Genomic DNA, 12,177 nt, shown 5'->3' with positions numbered 1-12,177 from the left:
TTCCCCGTGGCTGTCCCGTGACTTCCCCATGGCTCCCCCATGACTTCCCCATGACTCCCTGTGTCTTCCCCGTGGCTTCCCGGTGTCTCCCCGGGATTTCCCCGTGGTTTCCTGGTGTATCCCCATGAGCTCCCCGTGATGTCCCCATGATGTCCCCATGGCCACCCGTGATGTCCCCATCATGATGTCCCCATGATGTCCCCATGACGTCCCCATGATGTCCCCGTGCTGTCCCCGTGCTGTCCCCATGGCCACCCGCTGTCCCCCCATGTCCCCTCTCCCCTCCACGCTCCCCCAGGTGTCCCCATGCCTCTCACCCTCTCCCACCCCTCCCAGCGCGGGTTGGGGGCCGCCTCCAGCACCCCACACCCTCCATCCCTTGACGTCACCCCTCGCTGACGTCACCCCCACCTCGTGACGTCACGCCCCCTCATGACGTCACGGGGGGGGGGTGTGACGCAGCGCCGCCGTCACTCCCCCCCCCCCTTCCCCTCCCCTCCCCGCCTCCCCGCCTGCTCCCGCCGGGGGGCGCCCTCGGCCTTCGCACGGCGGCGGCGGGGGCGTGGCCGGGGGGCGGCGGGCGGGGCGCGGCGATTGGCGGGCGGGCGGGGGCGGGGGCGGGGGCGTGGCCGGCGGGCGGGCGGCGGGGGCGTGCGGCGGCGGCGTGGCCGCGCGTCCCACTCGCGGCTGCGATGTGAGCCGGGCGGGCGGCGCGGTCCCGCGGCTCGGCTCGGCGCGGCCCGGCCCGGCCCGGCCCGGCGCGGCCAGGCTCGGCTCGGCTCGGCTCTGCCCGGCTCGGCTCTGCCGCCTCCCGCCGCCCATGCCCGCCCGCCGCCGGCGGCGCCCGACGCCTGCGGAGCCCCGCGCGGTGCCCGCGGAAGGCCGAGGCGGAGCGGCGGGGGGGACGCCGGCCCGGGGGGGCGATGGCTGCGGGGCTGGTGGCGCTGCTCTGCCTGGCCGCCGCCGCGGCTGCCGTGGAAGGTGAGGCTCCGAGGGGGGGGACGCGTGTCGGGGTGGCCGCTGTCCCGCTGCCGGCTATGGGGGGGTGGTATGGTGGAGGGGATGCTCCGGTGCCTCCTGTCCCCAAAAATCAGGGGTGCTCCACGCTCAGCCCCCTCTCCGCCGCCGCCGCCGTGCTCGGTGCGGGGGGAAAAAAAGCCCGGAGAAAGCGCCCCCGGTGCCAGCCCCCCGGTTTCTGCCCGTCCCGGGGGGACGAGCCCCGCGCCGCGCCGTGCTGTGCCCCCGAAACCTGTTGAGGAGCAGCCCGGCAGCGCTCGGTGCCTGCCCCCCGAGCCTCGGGACGTGTCCCCGGTGCTGCCAGCAGCTTGCCCTCCGTGCCCCTTGCGGGCTGGCGGCGCCCGGCTTGTGCCCGAGCATCCTCGCGGCGTGGCAGCGCTTTGCCACGCGTGGCTTCGCCTTTCGGCTGCTCCCACTTGGCGTTTCGGGTGCTCCCGGTTGCGAAGCGGTGCCAGGAGCCAGCTCGCTGCCTCTCCGAGCCCCGACATCGCTCCGGGAAGGTCGGCGTGCTGGGCGGCAGCTGAACCCGCTGCGATCGCAGGCTGGCGGCACGCCTCGTAACTCTGCGGCTGCAGGAGCTTTTGGGGTGCTGGCAGGTCAGCTAAGAGATGGAGCTGGCCCTGGTTCGTCTGCCTACCTGCTTGCACGCCTGTTGGCTTGCTTGTGCACGGAGCGAGCTCGGAGAGCTGCCGTAGCTCTGCTTTGGCTGCTCCGTGCGCTTATCTGCTGCCTGACTGCCTGTCCGGAGAGGATCGGGGACAAGGGTTTGGTTGGGTGATGTCCCGGAGCTGGTTCCTGCAGCCTGCGAGCCCCGTGGGCATCCTCCCCTCCTCGGCTCGGGGCATGCACATCTGGTGCTCGTGTCCGTCGGGCTTCCCCTGCTTCCACCTCACACTGCCGCGGTGAGCAGGGCGAGAGCTGCCTCCACAGGGGCTGCTCCTGCTGCTATGCCCAGAGCAGAGCCAGAGCTAAGTCTCGAGATGTTGCAAGCTCTGGTCTTCTGTGCCAACCCGTAGCCATCCCTTTATTATTTATTTTTTTGCACAATCTGGAAAAAGGAAACCTAAGGGGAACAACCGGAGTGCTGGCGTGATGAGTGAGCCCAGATCTCGTCAGCCTGGAGGGAGAGCGTTTTGTTAAGTCATGGGAAACGGGCCCTCGCCCGCAGATGCCTGTGCTGCTTTTTTTGACTAATTGCTGGTATCACTGACTCATTATTCCTCGTCTCGGTCGCCTTCCTGTTTCCCCGCGTGCTTCAAGACTCGGGGATGTAGGCGATGGGAGGACGAAGTTTCAGCGGCCCTCCGTCACTTCCCACCAAACGCGCCGGGCGCACGGCAAACCCATCTCGCTGGCACTGCTCCTGCGGCTGAATTTCGTCTTGCTTTTCTTCCTTAAGATGCAGGTCTTTTTTTTTTTTTTTTTCCTGCTTTAATTAAGGCTTTGAATTTCAATTTCCCTGAACGCAGCGCAGCCTGCTGAAAGTTGAATAACTTACAGTGCTCTGGTGGCCTCTTAGAGGTGAAAACAAGCGCCGGTAGTGATGGAGAGATCAGAAAAGCAGCGCTGGAGGGGGAAAGCTTGTGAGCTGGGCTGCCGTCACTGGTATTTCTGTGCTGCTGAAGATGCTTTTGGAGCAGTTCACGCAAAGAAAGGCCACGGAGGAGCTGTAGAAGGGCAGGTGCTGAGGATGTGGGGTCTGGGATGCGTTTTGGCCACTCTCTTTCTGCCCGTGCTGCAGTTGGTACCCAGCTGAACGCAGGAGCCGCGGATTCGTGGGGTGCCCGCAGGAGGATGCTGCAGCTCTCCGTCCTCCCTTACCACATGCAGCGGCAGAGTGGTCACTTAACAGCACGGCGAGGCTGAGTAAATAGTTGGGGGGCGGAGGAAATGGTTTTCCCCAAATATTCATTAGGATTTGAAAGCACACTTCAATTTAACCTTGCTTCTTTCTGCAAATATTCAAGCCATCGAGCTTCACACGCATGAATACTTGCACAAGGAAAATGTTAAGCTGGGATGTTCGCTGGCAGTGGTGTGGAGTGGCACGTTCTGGGCTGTGGTGCTGGAAACCCAGAGCCTGTGCAGCGGGGCTGATACAGGGACCTGGTGCTGTAGGAGCTGGGGTGCCTGTGGAGCTGTGGCTGCCAGCCATGGCGTGTTTTTTGGGGTGTTTTCTGTCACCGGGTGTTTTTCCAGCAAGTCACACGGTGAGAAATCGTGAGAAAAATGGGATGTGCATTTGTAAAAGCCAAAAGCCCTGTGCTTTATCTATTTATTTCTCGTAACTTTTGAATTATTAAAGTGCGTTCAGCGGAGATTAACTCGCTCTGCTCAATATTTATTATTGTTTCATTTCAGTGGAAGTTGGGACTCAGAGAGCTGTGATAAATGGCCTGAAATATTCTGCAGTTTCCTTATAGTGAATCTAAATATCCCTGTACCCTTTGCTGAAAAAGCTAAACTGTAATTTCCTACAGTAATGCCGCTTAGGGAATTATAACCATGTGTGTTGGGGTGTGTGTGTGTGTGCGTCTGCTTTTCCTCCCCAGCCCTGTGCTGGGGGAATACCACTGACCCCAGAAAACCTCGCAAAACCTGGCACCTGCTGGCCTGGCAGTCAGAGCGTGGTCCCTGCTCCGCAGGACGGGTGGCAGCCGTGCCCTGTGAGCATCCCCAGCCAGGTCCAGAGGGAGAAACCCAGCCCGCTTATAGCGAGTGTCGTCCCTCCTCTGAATAATTGAAGAGCCTTCCTGTTAAATATTTAATTACAATAATATTTGGTTAGCAGGGATTGTTGGTCTGCTTTTGTGCAACTGAGAGTTGTTGTGAGAAAACAAACAGTTAAAAAAAAAAAAAAAAAAAAAGGCAGCTGTCTATGATCATTGATTTTATTTTTCTTTTTAACTCATCAGTTATTCAGTCAAAATTGGTTAATTAGCTCAGTTCCATTAAGACTCTTTGGCATTTAAACTCAATGTTTCTAAATAATTATAGTTTTGCCCGCTAAACCTGCAGCCCGGTGTGACCTAATTGCTGTTACCGCGGCCTGCCTGCAATGAGTTGCTGCTGGGCCGGAGGAGATGGCAGTTCAAAGGGAAGGGGCCTGCACCCCAGCACCACTCCAGCAGGATCAGGGGAGGTTTGGATTGGATATGGGGAAGAATTCCTTCGTGGAGAGGGTGGCCAAGCATTGGGATGGGCTTCTTGGGGAAGGGGTGGAGTCCCCATCCCTGGAGGTGGGGGACGCAACGTGCAGTTGTGGCACTGAGGGATGTGCTTGAGCAGCAAGACTTGGAAGGTCTGCTTGATGGTTAGATTTGATGGTTTTGAAGGTCTTTTCCAACCTAGATGGTTCTGTGATCATATTGGTTCAGGACTGCTGCTTTGAGCTTCAGCCCAAAGGGAGGGAGCAGGGCTGGATTCGGGGATGCTTCTTGGGGGGATGCTCCCTCCGGCAACCCTGCATGTCTTTGGGGTGGGTGGGAGGCGATGACGATTGTAAATTGCTTGTATTTGTTAATAAGCAGGCAGATTCCTTTCAAGGGCTTTGCCAAGTAGAGGGAGAAAAAGTATTAAGTTTTTTTTATTTATTTACTTGTATATTTTGATTCGGAAATAACTATGCCGAGTAATTAGGGACTAGGAAGGCCTCAGGTATGTGCTTGTTAGCGCAGTGAAAGAAGCGTTTAATATCTGGGGAGGCATCCAGGCAGCATCGCTGGTATTCAGAGCTGATTAAGCTATAATTTATGTTGCAGCGAGGCAAGGTGATTGCTGGGAATAGGCAAGAGGCTGCGGAAATCCTCGCTTTTAGGCCATTTCCTTGCATCTGAGGTGGGGGCTTTGTCACAACTTGAATTGTTTAGTATTGCACTGCTGCTTTCTCCCATTAAGGAGTCCTGCTCCTCTCAAAACCACACTGCTGATGTCCCAGGCACCCAGGTTTTGGTTACTCAAACCCAACCAACTCATCCTTGGGTTGCTTTGAGGTTTTGGTGTCTGTGCCCAGCTCTGTTTCTGGTTATTTCTTTACTCAGGCCTCCACGCGTGAGTTGTGCCCCTCTGCCAGAAACACATTTTGTGTCAGCCCCCTTTCTGTTGGTGCCAAATCCTGCACCTCAGGTAGAGGCATTGGGATGGGGAATGGCGAGGACTGAAGTTTTACAGGTTTTTTATTTTATTTTTATTTTGCAGTCAGATGCAGGGCTTTGGATACTGGAGGCCTCCTCTTGCTTCAGCCAAGGCCTAGCCACAGGGGCTGAACCAACTCATTAACATCCTTGTGAGGGTCCTGTTGATGTGGGGATAATTGCTTTTTGTTCGAAAAAAGGTAAATCACCACAGAGGAGCTGCAAGGGTGTGAATTACATCTTCCTCAGGCAAATAAGGAGCCCAGCAGAAAAGTTGAAAAGGGAATGCTGGACTTGAGGTGGGATGGGAAAGGAAGAGGTGCAGGGTCCTGCTGGTTTGGCCACCGGAGGTTGCTGGGCATTTCTTTATTTTTAATTTTCTAATCGGAACTGCTGTTCGTATCTTGGGCCAGGTGAGAGGCTGAGCAATTTGGAAGAGTTGGACACTTGAGAAGTCGTCCTGGTATCTGGTGCAGGAGGACAGCCATGTGCCGGTGGAGGGACTCGAGCCCTGGTGTACTAGAGACAGCCATTGGGGGAGTGGGCTTCTGAAGTCCTTGGCCTCACAACAAGACCTGGGCTCCTAAGTCCAGGAGGTTCCCTAAATCCACCTCGTATTGCTGTCTAACCTCGGGAGTGTCTCTTGGAGCTGGAGGAGATCAGGGAAACGTGAAGCAATGGCTTCAGTTCTGTAAGTCTGAAGCAGAGGAGGATGTGCTGGGCGTATGGACAAAGGAGCAATGGGATATTTCCAGAGAGCTCTGTGAGGCATCAGCTGTGCTTTTAATTTGAAACAAATGTGTTTGAAATGAACAAAACTTGGCTTTTCAAGATTACCAGAACAGCTGGCTGCATTGCCAGAAGTACTTCATGCAATGTTTCCAAGCATTAGAAGACCTCTGTGCTCGAGCTGCCTCATGCCGTGTACCCTCAGCGCTGTGTGTTTTGCTCTCTCATGGTGTGCAGCAGCTCGGAGGAGCTGTGGCTACGTGGCTGCTCTGCCCCTGCATTAATTATTTTTGAAGTGGCAAGGGTCTTGGTGTCCTTATCCTGTGCTGGGAATGATGGGCTGCAGGTAGCCTTGGACTACAGAGCCACAGTGTCCCCTGAGCAAAACCCACAGGCCTGGTGAAGCTGTCCAAAAGCTTCATGCAGGTGAGTAAGCTCTCTGGAGATTATGCTGGGGAGGTTTAGATTAGATATGAGGAAGAATTTCTTCACGGAGGGGGCAGTCAGGCATTGGAACAGGCTACCCAGGGAGGTGACAATCCCCAACCCAGAGGAGTTTATGAGAAGGTGGATGTGGTTTAGTGGTGGGACCTGGCAGGTCAGGCTGGTGGTTGGCCTTGGTGATCTTGAAGGTCTTTTCTGACCTGGATGCTTCTGTGGTTCTGAGATGTGTAGCCTTTGCTGTCCAAGCCTTTCCACTTGAGATGAAGTTGTTTGTGTGGCTTGCATCGAAGTCTTCTGAGCCCTTCAGGCTTTCAGCAGAGAAGCTGTGACGTGCAGCGAGGTTACTCTTGCAGAGCCAACTCGATGCATGGTGGCTGGCACAACCTCCTGTGTCCAGGATTGAGTTGTCTCCTCCGGCAGGTCTGGTCCTCCTCTAGCTTTGTTGGGTGCTGGCTGGTGGGATCTGCAAGATCACAAGCTAGTCAGATTCTATCTCTGTCTAAAAACTGGCTTTTATTATCCCTCTGTGCACCACACCTGGGTTATTACCGAGGCAGGAGGCTGCTGAGCTGAAAGGCCGTCTCTCCAGCCGGCTGGAGGCTACAAAAAAGCGCTCATTAACTTCAATAGCCTTCGGTGGAGGCCAGAGGAAAAGGGCTGCTTTGAGGAGGACACAGCTCTGGGCACCCTCCTGCTCTGCCTTTGTGAGCCCTGCCCGGCACGGAGGGGTGACGTATCGGGGCTGGAGGTGGTTCACGGGGCTGGCCAGCCCCTGTGGGTGTGAACAGGGACAGGAAACCCGTGCTTTTACACTCATCTGCTTGCTTCTGGTCCAGCTGCTGCTGAGGAGCATCTTGCGTCTCCCTGGGCCACGTCCTTGATCCTGCATTAAGCAGCAGCCGTGCTGCGGGGCTTTGATGCCTCCTGGCAGGGAGCAGCTGCTGCTCCTGAGCCAGCCCGGCTGCTCTCGGGCACGGGGCCGCTGTGATGGAGCGGGGATCTCCAGAGCACTGCGGCGTTTGGGGCCGCCTCACGGTGCTGCACCAGCAGCCCCAGAACTGGGGATGGACGTGCTCCAGGTGGTAGTGGTGAGCTGTTCACAAAGCACGACCAAAATTTTCATCAATTCCTCCTGAAGTGCGTATGGATGATACAAGTAGTGATGCTGCTGTGAAGCGTGGAAGGAGCAATGGTGCTTTGTGTGGTGTTTTTTTTTTTTTTTTTTTTTTTCATTTTTAAGCCATATCCTTTTTTTGTACAGGATTCTGGTTGTGGTAGGGAAATGTTCCTTCCTGGAGGGCTTCCTGCCCCATCTCCAGTCCAGCTGTGGTGTCAACCTACCTGTGCCAGCAGCTCCGATGACCCCACACCAAACGTGACAGGGATGTGCTCCACCGGGCTGGCTTGCTCGCTTCCATATCCTGTAGCTTGAATCACCAGCCTGGTAGATTTTTGAGGTAGTTTACTGCAAAAGCGTGTTTTTATTTATTTATTTAAAGTATTGAAATGTTCAGGGGAACTGTGATGCCTTTCAAACACTTTAAGTATTCCTAATAGGTTACCTTGAAAGCTTCCTTAAATCTTGAATGAATCAAAGTGCAAATGTTTATAATGCAACACCCACACAGAGTAGGAGAGGCATTTTATAAAGGCAGGAGAGTCAGAAAACAATAATAATAAAACATCTTTTATGAAGTTGGTGAGAAACTTATAAACCAGGTGAAGTTTTACAGCATATGAAGTTGATACAAGTTGTAAACTTGAATTCCCAGGCTGGTCCTCAGGTCTTGCTCTTTATTACCTGAGATAACATCCTCCACTTTTAATAGTTTGCTTCGGCAGAGTGAACGCAATTTTATCTTCCTAAATGATAGGCCGATAGAGTCGTAAACTCTTACCTATTCCAAAGACTTCAGTCCTTCAGCAAGGAGGCTTCCCTGGGATGTGACCCCTTGGTGCCTGTTTGGTGTCCCTGTCCCCAGTGGCCATCGTCCCTCTGGGCAGCGAGTGCCTGGATGCCTCTGTAGGGGTGAAGGTCTGGCTCAGGTTATTCCTTGTTAGAAAATACGTGATTACTGATGTAAAGGTTTCTAGCTAATTGCCAGATTATTCCCTTTAAAATGGGAAAGTAATTAGGGATGTTTTTTTAAATAAGCTTCCCACCCTTGGATCTGCTGGGATTAGTGTACGTGGGTGTGTAAATATTTAGTTTCCAATGACTCTTTTTCCCCTCCTTGAAGAAACAGCAATGATGAGCAATTGAAACGAGGCAGCAGCAGTGCTTGGACACTTCCCACAGCATCCCAAATATAATTGAAATTAAAGATGACCCACAAAGGGAAAAGAAGTAAGGCTTCTGCTAGCATGATGCACAAAGCAGGCTTACAGCCTGCCTTTCCACGCAGGGGTTTCATCCCACGGGGTGTTGGTGTGCTCAATTCCTGGTGAGCATCCAGAATCAAAGGGGAAGGCAGCTGTGTGTGCTCAGGGACCTTCTTGGGACTGTAGGGGATGGCTCTTCTGTCCAATTTATGTTGGGAGTGAGGCTTGGTTGGGGCTTGTGCCCATGGGGAGCGTGGAGCCTGCTGCTGGCTCTCTGTAACACCTCAGCAGTTCAGGCTTTTTGCAACAAGGTGCTCTGAAGCTCAGATTCCAAATGCTCGTTTGTTTTGAATCTTGTTCCAACGTTTGCTCTGCTTTCATAAAGCAAAACTGAAATACAGAGTTAAGTGCACAAGTGGTTTTAATTGAATGGTCTGGTGGAGCTGCGGGTTAAAGGGATGGCTGAAACCAGCCATGCACACAGCTCTCCTAGCAGCCTGCATCCCTGGAGATGCCCAGAGCCCTTCCTGCAGCCAGCTGTAAGGATCAGAATTCACCTTCCCTTTCGGATTAAAAATGTAAAATACCCTGCCCTCCGGGTGCCAGAAAGCCACCTGCAAGGCGCTGCTTGTGGCTCAGGCAAAATCCACATCACCTGCGGGGTTTGGTCCTGCACCATGAGATGCTCACAGGGGCTTCAAATGCCGTGTGCACACCTCAGTTCTTTTTCTGGCAGGGGTTATTTATCGCAGGCATCAACCTGGGGCTGTCATTCGTCTGCCTCGTGTCTTTTTTTTTTAGCAGTTGCAGCTGTGATTGGTAACTTTGGTCTTTTTGTTTCCTTGCTTGTGCTCTGGAAAGCCTTCAGAGGTTGTTTAAGAGGAAAGGGGCTGGGGACCGTGTAGCTTTTTGTGTTATTATTATTATATATTATTATAATTAAAACATATTTTTAGCAGCTGAAACCCAAGCCCGTCTGGGTATTTATACAGCAAGATGTTTTGGATGAGGAATAGGCCAAGACAGTCACGTGGCCGGGGCCAACATGAAACAAAAGAATCCATTTATTATCCAGGCAGGAAATTTGTTCTTCTGGATGCTGTAGCTGCAGACATAATGATTTCATTTCCTTTGGTTCGCCCAGATTAATGGCTTGCGCTCTTTTGTGTGCGTGCCTGTGTTATTTCTGAAACGCGGTCCCCCCTGGCCGGTGCCTGCGCGTGCGAACGCGCCGCGTCCATGTGTCCGTCAGCCCTGTCCATGTGTCTGTCGTCGCCTGTCCTCCGTCTGCCAGAGGGAGTGCGGAGCTCCCCAGCACGCAGGGTAGGGGGGCAGAAGCTTGCCTGATGCCAACAAAACCCATCAGCATCGTGACCACCACCAGGGCCGAGGCATTGGATCGGAAACACCGGTTCTGCCATCACCGGCGCGGAAGGGGCATTTGTGGGAAGAGCTGGGATGTCAGAGGGAAGAGCTGGGATGTCAGAGGGAAGAGCTGGGATGTCCATCGCATGGAAGGCGATGGCAGCACCTCCTCTACTTGACCACGCTCATGGGTGTGAGTAGCTGCTGAGCTCTTCTCCTGGAAACCTCCACCTCTGTGCGGCCTCAGATGTCGAGCTGCTCTTCCCAGCCACGACGAGGTGCGGGGATGTGGTCCCGGTGCTTTGGTCCTGCCGTTCCCTGGTGAGCATCATCTCCTGCCCGTCACGTCCCAGCTGCGAGGCGCTGGTCCCACCGCCGCCTGCTCGGCCAGAACAGCGGGCAGGTTTTAGATGCGGGCGCTACGAGATTAGCGGCAGCTTTAATTGCTCCCTCTCTCTTTTGGAGTGTTTGGCTTTTGAAAGCAATGTGACAGGCAAACAATGCCTCTGCATTGTTATCGCTCGAGCAGTCTTGGCGGGGGTTTGGCACGGAGCTTTTCATTTACTGCTTGAAGCACGGTCGCAACGCTGCTTTGGATTGATCTGGGGTGACCTAGTGGGGTTTGAACGCCTGCATGCGAGGAGGAACTGGAGGCGGGACACGCAGCTGGGAAAGGTTTGGGGAGCACCCAGCCCTGCCTCTGTCCTTCCTTCAGCGTTCCCGAGCCCTAAGTAGGGGCTTGGAGGGGTTCTGCTGCCCTCCTGGAGGAGGTTTCAGCCCAGCGCCAGCTCTCCTAGCCATCAGGGCGCGTTTGCCATCACCTGTGCTGCATGCTGGGGTGCGAAATGACTGCGTTGGGGCTCACATCTTTTGGGTGCTCACGTGTTATGATCTCTCCACCCTCTTGCCTGTGTGTGGCAGTGGCTCCTGGTCACACTGGTCCTCCCAGGGGCTTTCACAGCGCATCTCCCCGTCCCGCATCCCGCCTGGGTTGCCCAGGTGACAGAAGCCGCCAGGATGTGACAGCTCCGTCGTGCGGGCGGTGATGAACAGTAACGAGGCCCGGAGCACAATGTGCACTTAGGGTGATTTATTTCAGCGAGGAAACCACAATCAGGGAGGATGGGTCAGTGTCATCAGGAGAAGAGGTGGTATGGAGATGAGCCTTACGGGGAAGTTTATCACCAGCTGGCACCACGTTAAAAGGGAGCGCTGTTAGCGTTGCCTGGAGCGGAGCCGTGCTGCTCTTGCGCCTGGTGGATTTCCAGGTTGCAGGAGGGCTGCAGGACTTGGGCAGCGAGTTTCCCATGGGGTCTTCGTGAAAAGGGAGGTCTGTCCGCCCGCATTCAGCCGCGGCGTCACCAGGATCCAGCGGGATTCAAGCCCAAGCGGAGGCAGCGGCCCCGTGACCGCAGCAGGAGCCGCTTCCTGCTCCTCCTGGACGGGAAAGCCCTGCGGATGCTGGCGCCCGTGACCTTCCCGTTGGGACTGTCCCCATCACGCTGGGGGGACGATGACCTCGGGTTGGGAGAATCTGGGGACGCCCCTTTGGTGATGGCTTCTACACCCAGCCCAGAAGTGCGATGTGGGAATGCTGTGTGGGGAAGCTCCGCTTCGTGGCTGCACCATTCCCTGCTGAAGCATTTCGGCAAGGTGTTGGCCGCTGGGGCCGGCGGCCGTGAGGGAAGAGAGGAGGCTGACCTCGCACGGGAAAAGGGGGGTGGTGTGTGGAAAATCCATCCCCCAGCGCTCCTTGGCACAGCTCCCGGCGTGCAGATGGCTCTCCTCCCGCCTGCTCCGCTCCAGCCTTTTCCCAGCTTGCGCTCGTGCAGGCGGCTGGGCTGGAGGCAGGAGCGTGCGCGGCCGGCCGGGAGCCAAGCAGTGCCTCCTTCAGCTTCCTCCTCCTCCTCCTCCTCCTCTTCTCCTCCCCTGGGCCGGCAGTCCGTGCTGCGTAATGCTCAGCACCAGCAGCCTTACAGCCAAAGTTTTTCTCCCTCCTGCTGGAATATATGTGGGTTTATATAACGCCCTGCACCGATGGCTTTTTTTTTTTTTCTCCTTATTTGTGCTCCCCCTGTCTCTGCCCCTGTGCTCCTCTTCCATCCCACTCTCTGCATTTACAGCAGGACCAGCAAACGCTGGCCGCACACCTCGTTAATCAAGGAGC

The 12,177-nt window shown here is 55.4% G+C and overlaps 1 protein-coding gene across 1 annotated transcript in view; it reads left to right on the top strand.

The window, feature by feature from the left end:
- Positions 1–661: 661 nt before the first annotated feature.
- Positions 662–12,177, top strand: part of EPHB1 (EPH receptor B1) — a 49,459-nt gene continuing 37,943 nt past the window's right edge. The window contains exon 1 of the mRNA XM_068691653.1: positions 662–981. Within this exon, the coding sequence (XP_068547754.1) occupies positions 924–981 (58 nt within the window). The 5' untranslated portion in view covers positions 662–923. The remainder of the gene's footprint in view (positions 982–12,177) is intronic.

The sequence above is a fragment of the Anas acuta genome, chromosome 9 (genome assembly GCF_963932015.1).
Source record: "Anas acuta chromosome 9, bAnaAcu1.1, whole genome shotgun sequence".
NCBI classification, from domain to species: Eukaryota; Metazoa; Chordata; class Aves; order Anseriformes; family Anatidae; genus Anas; species Anas acuta.
Note: the sequence above shows the minus strand (reverse complement) of the source record. Positions and strands in the feature narration are given on the sequence as shown.